General features: G+C 37.2%; 2 protein-coding genes and 1 long non-coding RNA gene across 3 annotated transcripts; all 3 read right to left on the bottom strand.

Annotated features, from left to right (window-relative positions):
• Positions 1,224-5,863, bottom strand: LOC109826897 (pentatricopeptide repeat-containing protein At3g16610). Its single transcript, XM_020393913.1, has 3 exons — positions 3,258-5,863; positions 2,530-2,610; positions 1,224-2,218 (listed from the first exon to the last, which is right to left on the bottom strand). Exon 1 carries the CDS (start codon positions 5,861-5,863, stop codon positions 3,335-3,337), a length of 2,529 nt encoding a protein of 842 aa, XP_020249502.1. The 3' UTR covers positions 1,224-2,218; positions 2,530-2,610; positions 3,258-3,334.
• On the bottom strand, positions 8,680-10,874 carry LOC109826896 (protein indeterminate-domain 7-like). Its single transcript, XM_020393912.1, has 2 exons — positions 10,510-10,874; positions 8,680-9,070 (listed from the first exon to the last, which is right to left on the bottom strand). The coding sequence occupies exons 1-2, from the start codon at positions 10,872-10,874 to the stop codon at positions 8,680-8,682; spliced, it is 756 nt and encodes a 251-aa protein (XP_020249501.1).
• On the bottom strand, positions 11,242-11,882 carry LOC109825755. The gene is made up of 2 exons (XR_002243087.1): positions 11,654-11,882; positions 11,242-11,303 (listed from the first exon to the last, which is right to left on the bottom strand). It is a non-coding gene; the product is annotated as an uncharacterized LOC109825755 (long non-coding RNA).

Raw genomic sequence — 22,022 nt, 5'->3', positions numbered from 1 at the left:
ACTTTAGCGTAAAACCTCAAACAAGGTTTCTGAGTAACAGCAGAAGAAAGAAAGCATAAAGTTTTGTGAGCTCCAACTTTAGGGTAAAACTTTCAGATGTATGTACATCAGTGGCAGAAATCGGGATCAATTTCAATATAATACTGAAAAGTACATATCTGCAACTTTCGTGAGCTAATCTGAATCCAATATGGCTACTATTTTAGTACAAGACCCCTCTTATTCTCTTTCAATTTGGTTTAATTAGTGATCGAGTCAAGTGCTAACAAAGTGTTTAAAGAGACCACCCTTTCATTTGTAATTTTTACACAAATCATCTTTAAAAGTGTGTTTTTGCTCCTATCAACCTCTTTCTAGTCAAATATTCGTTAAAAACCAAAGATAGCCTAAAAAATGCACGGTCTAAGTTTATGTGACTTGTATCCTAAAGAGAACTAAACATCAACAAAGTGAATCATATATCTTGAATGTGAGTTCTTAAGGGTGTTTTTTGGGTTTTTTTCGTGAAAACTTTGACCGGGAGGTGGCTGTTTGGAATAAAAACTCGTTTTAAAGGTGATTTACTTGTGAAGTGAAAATGAAAAACGATTCCTATAAAATGGCCCTATTTTATTAAAGGTGTTTTCCCCATGTTTTCTCGGTGTTAACAATACAAATTGCTAAAAATAATAGTCTCGGGGTTATCATGACTTATGTACCTTCCAACAAAAATCGTAGCGTTATATAATTTGGTGGGGGCGTTAGTTGTCATATGCAAAGTTTGTGAAGAAGAAATAAATAAGCAAAACTAGGGAAGTTTATTTTGCATGAAGAGGAAACTAGGAGGGCAGTTTATTGGGGGTGAAAAGAACTTATCCTACGCAAATATAACTCACGTCAAGCTCTAAAATTCGAATCATTTTACAATTGTTTATAGGGTTTTTTTTTTAATAGTGGCCCCTTTCGTATAGTAAAATTAGTCCATCAACTCACTAGAGTTAACTATCAAAACCATCCAGTTCTCAAGTTATTTTGAAATTACTCCCTCCAATGATTAATAATAGAAGTAACAACTAGAGGTATTATTCTAAAAAGAAAAAAAAAAAAAAAACTTGTGAGAATTGCGGATCTAATAACAATTTCATTGACTTGAGGGGTCTAAGCGACTAGTGTTGGAAAAACAAGAACATAAATTGAGCGCGGTTCTCAGTCTTCTCTTTAATTATACTCTCACTTCCCCTCAATAAAAATCGAGTCTTGCTGAAGAATTCCCTCCAACATTTTCTCGTTTCTCTTGATAAACCAAGAACAGAATTCGCCCTGTAGGAACGATATCTCGGTGTTTTTGTGATAATTGCAGTGCCTCCTGCATACTGTGTGCTCCTTTGGCTGCTGCCCGTGCTCGATGCTATGTGGAGGCAGAAACCTCTGACGGTGGATCAGTGGCGAGTGGTGCACGTGCTTCCCGTAGTCCAGGTGCAAATGCAGTTTAAGCCCCTACCCACCCTGAAAGAGGATGCTAAGAGAGTCGTGTTCTATCGTTGATGACACTGGTCATGCTATCATTAGAAACTCGAATCTTATATAAGACCTACTGGCTTGTCTTATAAACTTCTTGTGATTTTTTTTTTGCATGATTTCTGTAGTGTTTTCAGGTATGAATTTCTTACGAGTATTGTATCGTATCGTTGTAGTGGTCTTTTACTTGCTTTTCTTCCTGTTATGTTAAGCCAATATCTCTGGTTCTGTGTGAAGGAAAACTATTTTGTCGCGGGTAATATGACCTTATTTGGATTAAATTAGCCAATTTGTATGTTATTTGGCTTCTTGCTTGTTTTTCATTCTCATGCAGTCTTGCTACAAGATAAATGCTCGAAACCTCGTGCTTGCCAATATTGTTTGTGCTATTTTCAGGCATTAGATAAGTATCGCATCCTTATTTTTTGCTTTCGATTATTAAGTATTCTGTTCATGAAACCTTTGTTCTTCTAGCTTAATCACGTTCATGTAACAATATAGATGACTTTTTTTTTTATTTTAAATATCAGGCATCTTACATGGTCAATATGTACACCATTGGGAGAAGAAATCAACATAAATTTCAATTTAACACTGAAAGTTTAATATCTGTAACCTTTGTTCTAATCTGATCCAATTGTGTGTTCTATTTTGCAACAGGCTCCCTCTGATTCTCTTTCGATTTGGTCAATTTTTTACGCCAAGCTCTCCACCAAAGTTCCTGGGAGAATAAAAACCAACATTAAGTGTTTGTTGAGAATACCTAGTTTTGTAGATACATAAAGGAAATGCGTGAAGACGAAGATATTTTTTTTAATAGCAGTCTGAATCTAGGAATAAATTTAAGCTTCTAGAAAAGTTTGATGTGCAGGTTATTGTATGAGATAAGAGGGAGAGTTTGATGTGCAGGTGATTGCATAAGACCCTTCAAGAAATCACTAGGTTGTCGGGAACTAATATCTAGTCTGAACTAAATCGGCCTCCAAATAGTGAAAACAATGATTTTAACTATTACCAGTGATTTTGAACTACCTTGCACAAGGTGTGGATATCATACAATAGTATGCGAACTTTGCCGTCATCTGCAACCAAACTCTCCAGTTGCGGATATCCCTGCATTAAAGATCAACGTTTCTTCATCAGAACCAGATCGTATGGAGAAGGATCAACATAGAAATGTTACAAAATGAAGTAAGCCGAGGAAGGTTAAACGAAATATACTGATCAGTACGATATGCAGCAATGAATTTGTTGGGTGAGAAAGGCAAGACAATCAACAATCTCCACATAAAGATGCACAAACACAAAACAAAATAATCTGACATGTAGCTTTGATTATGCTATTAGACTGCTGTGCTGGAGTATGCAATTAAGATAATCTAACATGTAACAAAAAAGTATCTTGTGGGGACGGCTCATGGCCATAAATATGCACCCAAAGGATATCAAACCTTGGATCACTGAAGTTGGGGTTCGTGCACGGATCCAATTATCGATATCCCTTGGGTGCGCATTTATCGCCATGGGCCATCCCCACTAGATACTTTCTCTTACCTAAGATAGTCTAAGATTAAATGCTCATCCATTCCTGACTTTGATTGTGCTATTATACTGCTGACCTCGGTGCAACTAATTTATAGTAACTTCTTAAGGACAGAAGGAATAAAAACATAATTGTAGGTATTGGAGTATAATAATTTCAGTAACGATGAGAATCAATATTATCGTGGTCTTTGTGCCATCAGAGGAGAGATGGGTACCGGTTCAAGTAAGTGAGAGAGAACGAATGGCATCATAAGTTTCATCCTTTCCATCGACTTTCCTCGCTCATTACCCATCACCAGAAATCGCCACAGTTGCACACCCCCTCTTTGAAATGATGAAACCGAGTAGCATCTCTCACAGTAATTGTTCTTTTCTCAACCAAACTGATAAACTTTATTGCAGTATGACAATCTCCACAAACACGCAAATTCTTTGTAACAACAATAGGTTGTTCACAACTCAAACTCAAAATCCCAAACGCTATTGCTAGCTTCTCGCTATGGAAAAGAAGTGCATTTTCCTTCTCTTCCTCATCCACGTCTTGCAGTACAAAACTAGTATCAGCTCGATAACCTAATTTCCTAATCTCAACTAACAAGTCCTTCAATTTTTTATATATACTCGAAGACCGAGGATGAGACTGATCTCCGCCAATAAAAGCATGAACAATTCCCCCAATCTCAATCCAGCTACTTCCCGGGCTTTTCTTGAATCCCTTCTCCCTTTGCGCTATTCTCACTCTTGCTGCTTCATCATGTCTTCCAGCAGCACTGTACATATTAGACAACAAAACAAAATTACCAGTACCTTCAGGCCCTATATTTTGTATTATTCTTGAAACCTCTTCTCCAATCTCGATGTTTTTATGAACTCTGCAAGCTCCGAGCAATGCTCCCCAAACTCTGACGTCGGGTTTAAATGGCATGCCTTGGATAAAGTCCCATGCTTCATTCAAAAGACCTCCCCGACCCAAGAGATCAACAAAACAAATGTAATGCTCCATTCTTGGTATAATACGATAAGCCTGGATCATAGTCTGATACAAATGTTTCCCTTCAGTGATAAGTCCGGAATGACTGCAAGCTGATATAAGGCACACAAATGTGATATCATCGGGTATTAATCCTTTGATTTCCATAGTTTTAAACAATGAGATTGCTTCTTTGCCAAGCCCATGAATTCCATAGCCAGCAATTATAGCATTCCACGAGACAATATCTCTTCTAAGCATTCGATTGAAGACTTCTCTTGAAAAATCAATCCTCCCACATTTGGCGTACATGTCAATAAGAGAATTACAAACTGAGATATCAGATGCAAATCCACGAACAATTACTGATCCATGGCTATATTTTCCATGCTGAAGTGCAGCTAAATGAGAGCAAGCTGGGAGAATTCCGACCATAGTAGCAATATCTGGCTCTATCTTAGCAATTTGCATCCTTTTAAAGAGATTAAATGCTTCCATTGCATTCCCATTATGAACACATCCTGATATAATGGCACTATAAGTAACAGTATCTTTAGGTTCGACTTCATTAAAGAGCTGCATTGCATAATCCATACTTCCAGCTTTGGAATACATCGACAAAAGAGAATTTGCAATTGTTGTATCCACAAGAAACCCAGATTTAACTAAGTAACAATGTATCCCCTTTCCTTTGCCCACGTCGGCTAATCTTGCACAAGCTCGAATAACACAAGCGAGGGCGGTGGGTCCCACATTCTCAGGTGCGTCGTTAATCATTTTATCGAAAATCGCTAGAGCCTCGACCATCTTATCACAAATCACATAGCCTCCAATCATTGCGCTCCAAGTTACCTCATTCTTAAAACTCATCATGTCAAAAATTCTACAAGCATAATGCAAGAGCTCACTTTTGGCATACATATCCAATAACGCAGTATCAACCGAAACATCTACTCTATCAAAACCTCTCCTTAAGCAAAATCCATGAATGCTCTTCCCTTGTTTCGAACCCTTTACTTGTCCAACCACAGGGAGGAGTCCTACTATGGTTGAAGAGTTTGGGCAAATCCCAGACCTTTGCATTTCCAGAAGGAAAATGATCGTGTCATCATATAGCCCATGAAGAGAAAATCCAGAAATCATAGCATTCCATGCAACCACATCTCTCTTCTCCATTGCATCAAATACCACACGAGAATCATTCAAGACCCCACATTTCATATACATATCAATCAAAGCAGTTGCTACAAAGACATCCGAATCCAAACCAACCGTCTTCGCATAATTATGAATCCCAATGCCTTCATCCAATGCAAGAAGACCCGAGCATGCCTTGAGAACAAAGGGGAAAGTGAATTTGTTAGGGGCAACGCCCGATTCTAACATACGATGGTAAATCTCGATGGCTTTATCAAAGGGTCCGTTCCAAGAATAGGATCGGATCATTGCATTCCATAGGAAAATCTTTGGCTGGGGGATTTTGTCAAACAAATGGCGGGCGGTGGCGGTTTCATCGCACGAAAGGTACAAGAGGGCTAATTTTTCAAGTAGGACCGGATTGGTGATATGGGTATTGTTTTTAAGGATGTGTTCATGAATCTTCTTGCCTTGGTGATGTGATTTGGATTTGAGACAAGAATCTAAGAGCTTGATGTAGGTGGAGATGTCTAGTTTTGAGGTTGGGAGATGGAGTTGTTCTTCAATTGATTTCTTAACGGCGACAGAGGAGACGGATTGGGTTGAAAAGAGGAGCCAAATGCGATTGGGTTTGTTGAGAAAATTGAAGAGATTATTGTGAGAAAAGTTCAAGGGTTTGTGGAGGGAAAGGAATTTGTTTGATTTTAAAAACATTGTTTCTCTCTTTCCGGTCGATTTTTTAAACTCTTTATTTGAACAAATATCTGGGCTGCGTTTAAATGGGCCAGCTGAGCTGGGCTTATTGAGTGTATTTTAGTTTTTTATTTCATTGCATTTGGGTTTTTCTTTTAGTCGTAAATAAGGGGTTTAAAAATAAAGGTTATCCGAGGAAATGGAAATATCTGTATCAGAATTTGTCAGGATACGGACAAGGTTACTAAAATCTATATCCGAAATAACTGAATATATGTTGGTCATACCGTTGCAATGGTTTTAATCTTTAGATTAATGGATTTGAGGTTAATTTTGATGATCAATAGATCTAATCTTAGCTTTCCAAATATAACGAACATATTAATGAACTCTCTTGTGTCACATGAACTATATTTCTTTAATATTATCTGGCTTATATTTGTTTTGTATCCGCATACCCGCTTAATTATGTATCTATATGTATATGTATATCTGTATCTGATTTTAGTGGATGTGGGTATAAATTTTCTTACTGGGACATATCTGTATCCGTATTCATGTTTGGTAAGTGGGTATATGGATATCATTCATATCTTATTTGAACTGTATTCAAAGTGTTTTGCACCACTAGTTGTGAGACATTGTTGAGCTCAACATGTACATTTTTATCCCATAAAGGTATACACTAAAATAATATTGCATGTGATTTATGGCTACATGTATCTGTTTGTTTGTAGGAGTAAACATATGTAAGATTCTCTCTTATATATATGAGAATATCTTGGAGTTCAACCAGAGCAATGGTTGCAGTCAATAAGCCAAACCCATAAAGACACTGGTACAAACAAAACCCATGTGTTTAAAACGCAAGTAACACTCATGAATTATATAAAATTTATAGCTGAATTAAGTATAAGTTTTTGTGCATTAGATTCTGAGTTTTGGGAGAATGTCTGAGTTGTGCAAGAACTCGATCTGCAGCTGTGCATCACCCCAAGATATTTATCAATATTTTATCCAACAGCTAAGGTTAAAAAGTTCTGGTTGTTTATCAAGAATATAGACCTAGTTTAATTTGACCACTCCACTTGTTGGTAGTTACTGAGTTGGTATTGCGTAAATAAAACAAAAAATGCATAAAATATAAAATTAACTAAGATTTATAAAAACCTAAACAACGTATGTTGACAAATAGTGAGATGCGAGATCTTTTCATACTATCTAGAGGTGCAAAGACCTATCCAATTAATAGACAAAATAAGTTTTAGAGCCTTTTGGCTACAGCTTTTTAGACGAAGGTGAAAAGGTGCATGGCAACCTTTTTGGCCGTAACTTTTTATCCAATTTGTATATATGAGTAGATGCAAAAAGAGAATTTGAGCGGAAGAGATGTATGATAGAACGTTCACCATTTTTCTTCCTCTCTTTTGAATGTCACTGTAGAGTTTCTATGTGAGTGTGGTCATTCTAACTTTGGAAAGCATGTTCTGTTTAGTACGTTTCAACGAGAAGTAGGAATGCGCATTCTGTTCCCAGATTCGGATCTTATTGGTCATGAATTTCTTAAGCGGATTAAAAGATATATAATATTATTTCCAGAGTCCATGTTTCAATCCATGAAAGTGATCTCAGTCCGTGGGGCCCCATCTATAGAATTTTGTTATTTAAAACTTGACCTTCAATGAGTTTGAAATATAGACATGCATTTTTAAAAAATTTAGGGATTTGGATCCTCTCCACTACAAAAAAGTAGTGGAGAGACCACTACTTTTAATCTCAAACGTTGATTATTTAGTAGGCGGTTATGATACAATCTAAATCTAACACTTACCATACCCCCGTGTATTGCACTCATTCCTAATTTGCACTAAAAGAAAAAATCATAACCATCAACTAGATAATCAATGGATGTGATTATGTAGTGGTCCCTCCACTATTTTTTTTGTAGTGGAGAGGATCCGAATCCAAAATTTAGATCCTCACCGCTATAAAAAAGTAGTGGAGAGACCACTACTTGTAATGGCAATCCTTACTTATCTAATAGATGGTTATGATACATTCTAAATCTTACTATATCTCCGTGTATCACACATTCCTAATTAATTTGCATCCAAAGAAAAAAAATCATAAAAACTCATCATATAGTTAATGTTTGTGATTAAGTAGTGGTCCCTCTTTTAAACTTATCTCATCTAACCATTACACCAAAACTTTAAAGTTATAGTGAGGATTGAATTTCATAATTTTATATTAATTCTAACATGTCTCCACAAGTTGAGCGTTCTTTTCATTAGGTGAAAACCTGGTCTCATGCAGCGGGAATAATTTTTTAAAGTCCGCATTAAATTCATGACTAGCATGATTAATTCAAACCTAGATTGTTCTGGTACCATCGATCTTAAATTTAGCTTCTCTAACAATCACACCAAAAGTCAGAAATTATGGTGAGGATCGATGATCGTAGTTTTATATAAATTCTAACACCTACGGCTACTTTTTTTTTTTAATAATGGGGAGAATACTAGAATTCTTATTCTCCTCCTCTATTCTAAAATCTTCTCCTTGTAATCACGAAGATAGAGTGTTATTGCATGATTGCTTAGAACTACCACAATTTGCTCTCATTTCAGTAGCATTTATGGAGACATCGAATAGAAAAATGATAAATGAAAACAAACTGTTTAACCCCTTTAATTATAACCTAGGCACCACGAAAACATCCTACTGCACTAATTAATTAAACAACAACAACAACAACAGCAGCAGCAGCAACGCGAGATTAAGCAGTCAGTTTAATGAACCGCTTCAAAACTAGTTGCACCGATTGATCCTCAGTATCACTGCAGGCTCCCGCCGGCAAAAGACTTGCCCAGCTCCGCCGCCGACGAGCCCATCTGTTCTCTCTGCGACATCCTCAGCATGCTCCCGACCCCGAGAAAATCTCTGGTCATCTCCTCCGCCTGCCTGAACTTACTCTCGTTCATGTTGCAGAACATGGCGAAGCTGGAGCTGTTGCCGCTGCTCGTAGTCGCGCCCATCTGCGCTGCCTTCTGCAGCAGCGCGGTGGCCGACATCTGGGGAGGGGCAGACTCTTGATGGTGGTGGTGGTGGTGCTGCTGCTGCTGCATCGACGAACTGTACAGGTTGGCGAAGAGGGTAGAGTTGGGTTGCTGGCTGCTGCGCTGCTGCTGCTGCTCGTTGCTTGTTACTGCTGGAGCTGTTGTTGAACTGGTCGAACATCCATGCTGCTGTTCAGATGTGAACAGGTTTTGGTGGCGCGGCGTTGGCGATCGGCTGCAGGTCGTGGTGGAGTTCGTTGATGCGAAGAAGGGGGAGGGGGCTGACTGGGGAGGAGGTGGTGTCGAATATTGTCGAGGGGGGGGCGAGGGCCCGCTGCTGAAGGCGGCGAGGGGGGGGGAGGCGGGCGTTTCCTGGGCGATGGGCGTCGCAGAATGCCCGGTGGGTGATGAAGCTGTCACGCCTGCGCACGCACAACACATAAACGTAACGCAGCGAGAAAAATGTTAATTTCCTGTAATCCATCTTTTTTGGTTGGTTCATGAAATCCTTATTAATGAAGCCATTAGTTCTCTCGAGAATTTTCGATCAGCCATTTTACTTGAAAAATGTTAGGAAAACTATATTAATGCTTTAACATATATATAATTAATGCCGGTGATCTGGACAGTCGGGAGGTTCCAATACGGCTCTCACGGTCGTCTAGGGGGTGTCAATTCCTGTCCGGGTTAATTTAGAAAAATGTCAGGAAAACTATTTCTCAAGGATTTTCGTAACATCTTTCTTAGGTTTTGGTCACTAATATTAATTAAGCATGTCTGGCTCAATCAAATGCGGATCATCTTGTCTTGGGTGTAATTCATGTATACTACCAAGGGAAAAAGTTAAATTAAATGAACAAAAAAGAATCAAACAAACCCATTTCTAGCATTGACTCTTCAATTAATGCAAGCAGGGAATTTTTTTGCCGCAAACATGAAAGGCGGCCGATATTCTCCCCATCAATTAAATGCGCCTCGTCAATTAATTAGAACCTCCATTAATTTGTACCTATCCTCTCTCTAGAGAGAGAGAGAGAGAGAGAGAGCTCTTGCTTCGAGATCTCTAACGTCTCCATGAAAAGGTGGTCCTTCACACGTCTATCCATCCCACAACAGAACAAATCTCTCGCCTACGGTCTATGGCAGCACGTGAACCCGAAGACAGACAGAGAGAGAGAGAGAGAGAGAGGAGCTCATTGCTCCTTCCCTTTTAATTTCCCCCCTTTTCCTCCCCCTACCCTTTTTTGTGAAAACCCTAACCAATTCCTAACCCTAAACCTTAACACGCCAATTAACTATGAGAGAGAGAGAGAGAGAGGGAGGCCTCACTGCATTTTTTTTTTTGAGAAAAACCCCACCCTCTAACCCTAACCCTAACCCTAACCCTAATGCAAGCCCAATCAAGGGCTCATCATGACCCAATCATATACATGCCTCCTCAACCCTGAGAGAACCCAGGTGCGTGACCCCACCGACGACGACCCTAGCTAGCAGCCCTAGAACGCCAACGGACAAGACACCACGAAAAGAAAGAAAGAAAAAAAAAGATGATGATGATGATACAATAATTAACCAACCGATCGACCGATCGATCCCGAGCGCGCGTACGTTACCTGGAGAAGAGCCGTGGCCGCAGTGCAGTGGGTACTCCGCGGGTGGCGCAGGTCTTGGCGTGGCTTCCAGTCGGACTGCACCGCGTACTTCTTGGAGCACTTGTCGCACTTCCACTTCTTCTCGCCGTGCTTCCTGCTGAAGTGCTTTTGATCCCCGTCAGGTCGCCGATGGGCCCTCGACGGGTCGTGGTGGACGCAGGTCGGCTCCGGGCACAGGTACACCTTCCGCCGCCCGGCGTCCCTCGGGTTCCTCTGCTTCAGCTTCCACGGCAGGTTGTGCCCGCGCCGGTGGAGCTGCAGGTTCTGCTCCCGCTGGAACCCTTCCCCGCACACCTCGCACAGGAACCTGTTCGTCGCCATCAGCGTCTTCGCGACAGCGCCACCACTCCGCGTCCGGATCTGCAATCTGAGCCGGTCGGGGAGAGATAATAATTCAATTTGGGATCTATAACATATATAGCAGTTATAGCAGTGTTTAATTATTCTTAATTAGATACTTGCATGGAGTTCGGGGAGGTTCCTCTTCTTCTTCACGGGAGCAGCTGCTGCCGCGGCGGCGGTTTGAGGAGCGGCCGCGCCATCGCTGGATTCAGAGGATGTTGTTGCTGCTGCTTCATCTGGCCGATCTCTTCGCCTCCGATGCCGAATACGGCCATGGACGACGCTGTGGTCATCTTCATAAAATTAAATACCCGCGTCGAGTACTAGCTTCTTCCTTTTTTTTTTCTTTATTGAGGGCTGGCTAGCTTGTTAATTTAGCAGTACTCGCCTTCTCCTCCTCCTTGATCCCTGAAACAAAGCGAGATGGATCAGGAAAAAGACCAAAGTGCATAAAATCCTAGTACAATTAAGCAAGAGGGATTAAGCAGTGTTAATTGTTTTCATGTCAACTATCAAAAAAAAAAAAAACCCTCCAAAGTTTTGATAGCTAGATACCATTTTTGCCTCTAAGAATGGCAAAACAACAAAGGGATCGATGTGGAAATCCAAACAAAGAGTTACACTCAAAACTAGTTATTTAGTAAGGGTTGAGAGAATGAAAGAGAGGATATAGTTGGAGAGAGAGAGAGAAGAGAAAAAAACAAGAAACGGAAAAGAATAGAAAAGGAAAGAGAGAGGGGGAAGAAAAAAAAACAGACCGGTCTATGGAGCTCTGGCCTCTTCCTCCTCTCCTCCTTGCTCTCCTGATTTCCTCTCTTTCTCTCCTCTTGTTGTTTTCTCCTCTTATTTATTTGTTTCCTTTTTTTTTTGGGCTGGGGTGGTCCTTTTCTCCTCTACCTCCCTCTTGCGTTGCTCAGCCCTTTGCACCACAAATAAAGATGCCCGGTAGTTTACACATAGGATAGGAAGAGAGAGAATGTTAACTTGTTGCGTTGTTGATTAGAAAAATATCCAGCTGATTGATTTCTAGCATTATATTAATTTATATATGGTAGAGATAGGCATTATTAGATCAGTGTACAAATCCACAGGTCCGCGGGTAATTAAAAACTAGATATCTTTTTGTTATACCATTAATACAATAAAGTAGAACGTGATCGCAAAAAAGTTGCGAGAATGCTTTTTTAGTGACGAGAAAATGTATATCCGGTAGTGATTTCTACGTGGTACATTCATTGTATGGTAGAGATATGCAATAGATCGGTGTACAAATATTCTATAACTCTGCTAGTTAAAAACTAGATATCTTTTTCGTCATGTCATTAATGCGAAGAACCGTAACATGCCATTAAGGGGCTGTTTGGATTGATTTTTTAGATAGGTAAAAGGGGGGAAAGCTACCAAAAAGCTGACATTTTTGACAGTTTTCCCCTCTTTTACCTATCCAAAAAATCAATCCAAACAGCCCCTAAGTGGCGAGGGCCAGGGTTCAGGAACACTCATTCTTCCCTAGTATCTTAAAAGGAGAGGATATTTAGTGTTGATGATGATAAAGTATCCAATGATTTCTATTCATTACACTAAGGGCCTATTAATTTGGTTCGTTTTCAAGTAATAGAGGAATAGAATTCCAACGAAAGGCAAAAAAAAAAATCATTTCCTTGAGTTCTTCATGCATTTCTTGGGATTTTCTTTTTGCTTTGTTTTGCACATCAAAAGGAAAGGGAAAACCTACGTCATCATAAGTCCATGCTTTGGTTCAAAACTTGAAATCAGGTAATGAACATATTAAGAAAAGACATATTGGTGCTTTATTTCCCATCAACCAATTTTTCAAATATATTTCAACATGTTTTCCTAGCAATTCTGTCTTAAAATTCAGAATTGACTTTTTCACCAAAGATGACGTTTTCTAACCTTTCTAAAAAGTTTTCCAAATTATTCTTTTGTGAATCAAACTAAAGAATATGATTCATTGACAAAAAAAAAACCGTGTTAGCAGTTTTCCATGTATTTTGCACCCAAAATTTTTGAACCAAACAGACCCTAATTGTAATGTAGACATATGTATTAAATCACTGTACAAATATTCTATATCCGCTAATTAAAAACTAGATATATTTTGTTATTATTATTAAAGCAACAAACCAAAACATGTCATCAAGCAGCGTGGGTTGGGTCCACCGACACCGGTTCTTCCTAATATCAAAAAGAGAGAGAGATGTTATATGTTATAGGTTGCCTCAAATACTCAAATCCATATTGCTTTGGAAGTTCTTTTTTAGCTTGGTTTGTTTTGATCAAGAGTCCTACTTACATTAGACTTTGCACAATCATTAGAGGTTTATTTCTACTTGGACTCTTGTTTGACTTCTGTTTCTATTAGAACTCGTATTTCTTAGACAGCAAGGGGCTGTAATCTTCAAGGCTATATAAGAATAGTCTTTCAAGCCAATTAGATTCTTCAATCTTCAGATCACCAATCAAGAAGAAAGAGTTCCTTTGTGAAGCCTATTTGGTATTCTTCTCTTTTTTGAGAGTTGTATTAGGCTTTTGGAGTGTTATTTGGGATTGAGAGATTCCACTTTGTATTCCTCATAATTTAGTAAAGTTTTCTCCTCCTTCGCCTGTGGAAGTAGGCTACAAGCTGAACACGTATATCTTTGTGTTCGCGTGTTTTTGATATTTTCCTTGCTCTCGTGTGATTGATATTAGCTTATTCTGGGGAATTTGTCATAACATTATATATTGTGTTGTTGATGAGAAAATATGCGGATTGTACAACAGAAATATGTCCATCTTTAGATTAGTGTGCCAATCAACATATCTACTAATTAGAGATAGATATGTTTTTGATATATCATTAATGCAATGAACCAGAATGCATAGTTAAGCTGTGTCAAGCAGGGTCAACCGACATTGCAAGCCTCACACACATCCTCTCTCATCCCAATATTCCCTAATCTAACCCTATGCCAAAACTAACTAAACCCCTCCTCGCTCAACCTGTAAGCTTTTGTAAAAAAAAGGTGGGGGAGAAACTCAATTTATATACATTTTTACATGATATTGCTTTTCATCTGTATACTATCTAGTGAGTATTTTGAATAGGTTTGAGTAGTTACACGCCAAGAACTTATTTGTTATTGAGCTTTAGCTATACGGACAAAATGCTCTTGGTGGTATTTGTTTCTTATCTTGTCTTTTTTATTAAAAAAAATTGAAGAATGAAGTAGTTATCTGCAATAAATAGCATGCGCGCGTTTTCAGCTTGTTGTTTTCTTAGCGAGGCGGTATATGAACATGTTCCTGGCTGTTTTTTAGGGTAATAATGTCACAAGAGCACAAATATACATAATGAGGAGAAAGATGTAGAAACTGTTATCTTTATTTTTTTTTTCATCTGAATTCATAAAATTGGTTGGAAAAAAGCGTGTATTCTCATAATTTGTATTTTTTAGAGTTATTTTTAATCGTGTCGTAAATTATAATCCTTTATTGGTTACCATTCTGGGACATCTGATGACAGTACATATGCATTTTCGCACTTTTTCTTTTATTTGTAGATACTTTCACATCTAATAGACATCCTCTAAACGAAAGAAACTATTTTCATGTATAATGGTAGTGGAGCCATGGATGGCAAATGAGATGCAAAATTAAAAAGAAGGAAAAAGACTTTAGGAGTTATTATTTATTAAGAATTTGCTAATATTTAGAATGTGCTTGCAAGCTAATCAGTAATAGAAAGCTCCCTTTAATATATATCAAACAGTTATAGTGGTTTTTATTATATAATAAAAAAATGTAAATTATTCCAAATGAAACTAACATTTATTATACTATTTTGATAGAGAACAGGAATAATCAAAGAAAACTGATAGATTGTACTCATGTGACAGCCAAAGTTTATTTGCAGTGCCTCTCTCCACATTAATGTGCCAACCTCATTCGGCGCAATGGTCATATTTTGGCATTGTTGGAGAATCTTGGACGACAGAATGAAGAGGATCATTGCTTTTGTTTCATTGAAGCTAGTAACTCTATGATACTAATAATGTCATGATTTTCATGCCCATACAACACCAACAGCAAAGTCTTCATATTAAGTTTTAGGGGTTACTTATATGAAGCCTAAGAGCTTGGTTAGAAGTAATTTTCCATTAATTATGCTTAAAGTCATTGTCCTACACCAAAACTTTCTTAAAATCCTCACCACTAGGCAATGTACCAAAACCATAAAGTCATAGTGAGAATTATAATTTTATATTCTAATATGCACCCGCATGTTGGAGGTCCCTTTTTGAGCATAAAGCTCATAGGGTTTCCACTTTAAACTATTCGTGGCAGGTAGGATTTGAATATGGGTTGTTTCGATAACATTCTAACAATTATAATCTTAACATGATTGATACCAAATTGAAGTCTGATTTTTCATGGTACCACTAAGAAGGTGTTCGGGAGAGCTCATCTTTTTCTTTTTTGGTCAACGAAAAATTGTATCCATAAACCAAAATTGTGAAGTTAAGTACATCAAGATACTCAGAAACAGCAAAACTGAGAGCTAAAAAATGCGACTAATAGGAAATAAAACCCGCCATTCTTGTTTACAGGGAAAGAAACCAGTCACTGTCTTCATTCGGCAGTGGAGGCTTGTTGAGGATAGCAGTAAACATATCATTCTTAATGTCCCTGATTATTTGTCTTGAGCTTCCGATTTTTTATTTAAATATCATTGTGCTGAAAGTGCCATTCTTTTCACTTTCAGTTTGAAACCTTTCACCTTTAACCTGTTGCAGTACCAATCAAGTAGCAAGTTTCAATCACAAGTCCTCCAATTATATTGGAGCCAGTCCATAACACCATTTCAAACATCTTTAGAGAAGCTGCACTCGAAAAACAAATGGTTACGGCTTTTCGTTCCACCATCGCATAAAGAGCAGAGGTCAGATTGAATTACCCTTCTCCTGAGCAGTCTATCCTTTGTAAGTAGCCTATTTTGAATAGCCAACCACAAAATAAAAGAGTGCTTAGGAAGATTTGATTTCTCCCAGACAGTATCGAACCATGATACTCTGTTAGTAACTGGAAAAAGGATTGAATATAGCTCCGAGAGGTGGATTTTGGAGTTCTTATAACATGAACTAATATGCTGTTTTAAATTGTCAGCTCCTCCAAAAAGAATCACAGCCTTGTCCTTTGTTTTTAACAATTGTTTCCATAACTAAGAATCACCAAATTTCACACTAACTTGCCAAATGTTTGTGTTATTTAAATAGGTGCCCTGAACCCATTTAATCCATAAAAATCTCTTTGTCAGAATGAACATACCATATAGTTCTCAATGCAGTGGCCATGTTCCAAGTTGTAGCAAAAAAAAATTTCCAGACCTCCATGTTTCTTCCCCGTGCATACTTTTTCCTAGGACACAAGTGGTGCCTTGAAGCTATGGTCAGATTTACCCCAAAGGAAATCCCTGCATAGATCATCAATTTTCTGTAGGACTTTTGTAGGCAAGATATAACAAGATGTCCAAAAGATTTGAACAGCAAATATGACACTTTTGGTGATATGTATTCTGCCTGCGTAAGATAAGTTTCTATGCTTCCACCAAATCTGAAATTGATTTGAAATTTTCTTGAGCAGGGGACTGCAATCAATATAAGACAATCTTTTGGAGATTAGGGGTAAACCAAGAGCTCATCTTTTTGAACAAAAAAGATTTTAAGCTAGCTTTTTAATATTTAATTGCTTGATAAATTATCAATAAGTTGCCTTATAAGTCCCATTTAAAAAGTTAAAATTTTCAACTTTTGAAAAACTAGTTTTTTTCAAGGAATAAGAAACAACTTATAAGCTCACATAAATAAGCGAGATTTGACCAAGTTAATTCTATCTATACAAATTTCATAAGCAAGTCGAAAAAAGCCATGATAATTTATAAGCTCATAAAACTAAGCACTCCCAAACATTTACCAATATTATAACATGTCTGCATTTGATCGTACTTTGGGTCTGTTTGGTAATCAAGTTTAAACCATGCCAAATTTGAGTTTTCCCTTGGCATGGCTAGGATTACACTTGGCGGGTAGGTGAATCAGCTCTGGCCTGGTTTAAGGGCCAAAAATGAGCTAGCTAGGAAAATTAATTTAAGCTAGATCGAGTTAGTGTTCCCCAAAAAAAAGAAAATAGCCAAAACTAAACAAGGGCTGGACTTAACCTAATTTAATGGCCCCTTTATACCAAAGAGATGGCCTCTTTCTCAATCTCCCTTAGCTAGCCAGTCTTTTCATTCTTACTGTTTTACTTGGCTACAGGCATGTCCATATTTGTCACTATATATAGTTTCACTTTGGTGCATTAAAAAAAAAAAAAAACATTTCATTCTGTTAAAGATATTGGATGATTGGCTTATGGGGACAGCCACATGGTGTACTGAAGGGGAAGTCCTTTTCTCTGTGCTTGCAAAAGAGGCAGCAGGCACACAGAGTTCGAGGTTTGCAATCTGATGTGGTCCTCTGTTTTCTTCCAATTTCTCTCTGGCCATGCAGAGAGTGAGAAGAGAAGTTAGATTACACATTTTCACAGTATATTAGTTAACTTGTAATTTTATAATTTAACATGTTATTTTTTTTTGTTTATAATAAAGATTCACTTAATTTGAATGCATGTTTAGTGATATTTAAATTCAGGTTGTTTTGATACAATTAATCTTATAGTCTTTCACTAAATCGAAAATTTGAAGTTATATATGTTACTGGTTGAGAGTTATAGTTTTATACTCTGATACGGTATTAATTTAAAATTTTCTACTACTTTCATGTTTGGCATTCATTCTAAAGTTTTTATTTTTTTTTTCGTTTTTTTTTGTGTGGATACAATCAGAACAACTTGCTTGTATGCTGGGCTACCCTTAGCAATTCAAGTAGGGCTGAGCATGGTTCGGTCCAAACCGAAAAAACCGACCAAACCGACCCGAACCGACCCAAAAAAATCGGTTTTATGAGTAGGGCAGTTCGGGTCGGTTTGAAAACATTTCAACCCGAACCGATCCGAACCGACCGAATATAGTGCAATACTATCCATTCTGATCTCAAACCCTACCCGACCCGTCCCCAAAAAGTCAAAGACTCAAACTCTAAACACATTTTCTGGATCATTATGGGTTGAAAACAATATCATTATATCCGTGTTTAATGCTTCATAATCTCCTACTTTGTTGATATTTTTTTTCTTTAACACAGTTTGTTGTTTGATAAGAAGTTTGATGAAGTTAGAACCGAACAAACCGAACCGAACCGCACCGAACCGACTTGCAACAGTTCGGTTCGGTTTTGAATTATAGGCGGTTCGGTTCGGTTGTTCAAATTTTGGTAAAAACCGAACCGAACCGACCGTTGCACACCCCTAAATTAAGGGGGCAGTGGACTATTCTAATAAACTTTATACTCCTTAATTTTACCATAATCCCTTTAAAGCGAGCGATAAGTATATACATTTATAGCAATATTAGAAATGGAAAGCACACATGATTTTATAGTGTATATATATTTTTTTGTCAATGAAAATTTGTATTCATCTACCAAATATGAGAAATTATTATGTACATCAAGTATCTCCTTAACATTGAGATATCCAAAACCTGAATCAATCAAAAAGAAAATTCTAAAGAAATTTTATATTATATTTTATAGTATATATTGAACAGGAGTTTATCACTTTTTTAGAAAAAATATGAGTAACATGAGCGTCTCCATCACTTAGTGCCAATATATATGTAGTCAAATCTTATGTTGAGGTTGTATGATTGGAAATATTTGCACTAGTTTGTGACACAAAGGTATGTGCATAGTCACCCACATATGTATTATTGGTTGGTTATGTGAAATGATATCAGTTTTTGCGTGCCCACCCCCTATCATCAAAGCCTTTTCTATTTGGACAACTTGAGGTCAAACTTATCATAACAGATAATTATGTTTGAAAAATGTAAACATCACATGACATTAATCTTGTTTTAGTGAAGTGAAAAGATTCAGTACTGTTAATCACAATCAATATTGTATAATTAATAAACACTTTAATCTAATTCTCTGCCTAATCTCCGTGTCCTATGAGTCAATGTAGATGATGTAGCAATTTCTTGAAAATTCGTCAGAAGTCATGTCTCTATTATTCTATATCATTCTACATCTCCTTAATAATGTTTAAAATATTATTCATGTCAAATCATATTTCATCCTCAATCGAGATAATCAATACCGTTAATTAATTTAATCTCCATACACATTATAAATTATAGATATACACAGATTTTGATTAATTGAATTTTTTTTTTTGAATTGTTTCATTGGGCAATAGTTACACAAAATTTTACTAGTAGAAACTTTCCATCTCTGAATATAAATTTGTTATATATGAATATTATAGACGGAGATGATTTTGATTAAATTTCTTTACTACAGCTTATTAGAATTCAAGTCAAAACAAAATTTGTGGACCATGGGCATTGTCATTTAGCAATGAGAGGCTAGCGTAGATTCCATGCATGTATGTCTCATTCTCTGCTGACGTGTTCACTGGTCACATTTTCATGCAGCTTAGGTGGGCCCTAGCTACATGAGTGATGGTATGGGGTACGGTAGATAATGGTCGGATACGAATCAGATACGATTAAAGAATACGTTATTAGGTTTACTTGTTTATCATGTACGTAACGTATATGTCCAAATTAATTTCTGAATTTTCTCAGTTTCTAATTAAAAATAATATTTGGATCATCGAAATGGGCGGCGGTTATATTAATTCAAGATTAAAACAATTTCAATTGTTTGATCCATGCATGCCTGCATTTAGATACAAACCAGAACATTTTCTATATATGTATTAATACGTGTATTCTACCAGAAAACTAAACAAAGAGTGTATACGTACGTATCTGTGTCAATTATCGAATAGCAAATAGCACACGCCAAAAACAACAGAGCTGTCTTTAACTTTTTATTTTTTTTTATTTTTTTAAAATATCAAGCAAATTATATTATAATGATTTATTTTCTAAAGCTTTAATTAATTAATAGCGTAATTGGAACATCCGTTACCTTTTCATATTTTAATGACAAGCGTAGCGTAAAGGAGAGCAACGCATTACCTAATCCAACTTTTGGAATTTTTTATTTGCACTCAATTAATTTAAATTGATGATTGATATGACAATATTAATAATATATATTTGCCTTGCTGGAGTTATACTTTTGTTACAAGAAACGACGGGGTAAACTTGTATTTACATGAAAACTTTGCATGCATGTCAACATATTGATGCTAAGTCCTAGATTCTAATAATAATTATGGTCAGCTTCAAAAAGAATGTATTTGCACTATCATCATCATCATTCTATGCTGCTATCCCTGCCATAAAAGGCCAGTCACGAAACTGAAAATGATTTGATGAAGAATATAGAATCAGATAAATGGTAACTCCGACCTAACTATAATTATCAAGGATTATTTTACACAAAAGTTTAAATAACCATGGTTCCGAAGCATGGTTCTTCGATGTTCGTCAGGTATGACACAGTCTACCTTAGTGAAGATCCGTCGATACAACTTGCAAACCAATCTTCTAGCATAAATGAGGGTTGCAGAATGTCATTCCTGGAGACAACTAATCTCTCAAGGCGAACAAGTTGAAAAAATTATTACTAGGATCAAAGCTGAAGAATAAAGTAAGCAGAATCAACATGAGCAATGAGACCAAGCCCAATCTTCTCAGTCAGAAGGGAAAGATATTACGGCCACTGAAGTCAATCCTCTTCAATAGGATGGCTGGTCCACAAAGCTATCACATTAACAGTTATCTCTGATAGCCAAACTCTTCAGATAATGGCCTGTTGTGACGTATTCCAATCATAGCTGTTATACTCTAATGTCACTGAACGACTTGACGGATAGTGCCCCACTAGGTGATGTGCCCTGTCTATCCTTTTTTTCCCCTGCACTTGTTCAAGACTGGGGGTTGATTTATTTGTGGTCCACTGGATTATGAGTAATAAAATTTTTAAATTGTCATGTTCAACAAGACACCTCTGTCAACTACAAAATTCCTCCCCTGCTAAGTCTTAGTCAAGACTAGGAGTTGATTATTTGTTATTTCTCAAACAGAATAACAAATTCACAAAACTACCAAGTTTACAATACACTTCTGATAGTCAATTCCTCCAAAATTCCTTTATCAATCATCTTCAATAGGATGATAAGTCCTCAAAATTACTCCGACCGTAACACATTTCTATCATGTTAATATTACACCTCTGACAATCAACTTATCCACTCTCTTCAATAGAGCGATAAGTCCTCAAAGTTGCTCTGATCGCAACACTTTCCTATCATGTTAATATTACACGTCTGACAATCAACTTATCAACTCTCTTTAATAGAGCGATAAGTCCTCAAAGTTGCTCCGATCGTAACACATTCTTATCATGTTAATATTACACCTCTGACAATCAACTTATCAATCCTTATCAATATGATGATAGGTCCTCAAAATTGCTCAAATCGTAATCTTCCCCAGCAAGACGCTATGTCTTCAAAATCTTGTTCAAATCACAAGTACAAATTCCTGTCACGTTAACATCACACCTCTGACAACCAATCAACTTATCAATCCTTTTCAATAGGATGATAAGTCCTCAAAGTTACCCCGATCGTAACAAATTCTGTTACGTTAATATCACACCTCTGATAACTAATCCTTTCATCACGTTAATATTTCACCTCTGATTACGTCAAGTTAACATCACACCTTTGATGACTAAATCAACTTATCGACTCTCTTCAATAGAGCGATAGGTCCACAATCTTGTCACGTTAATAAAACACCTCTGACAATCAACTTATCAACTCTCTTCAATAGAGTGATAGGTCTACAAACCCGTCAAGTTAATATCACATCTCTGACAACCAAATCAACTTATCGACTCTCTTCAATAGAGCGATATGTTCATAAAATACTGTTAGGTTAACATCACACCTCTAACAGTCAAACCCCCAATGAACTGGTTAATCATTTTTCAACAAGAATAACAAGTTTTCATTATAAAATCTCCAGCGAATTAAAGATTT

Source organism: Asparagus officinalis, chromosome 10, assembly GCF_001876935.1.
Source record: "Asparagus officinalis chromosome 10, Aspof.V1, whole genome shotgun sequence".
Taxonomy (NCBI): domain Eukaryota; kingdom Viridiplantae; phylum Streptophyta; class Magnoliopsida; order Asparagales; family Asparagaceae; genus Asparagus; species Asparagus officinalis.
This window is presented reverse-complemented; position numbering and strand designations above follow the sequence as displayed.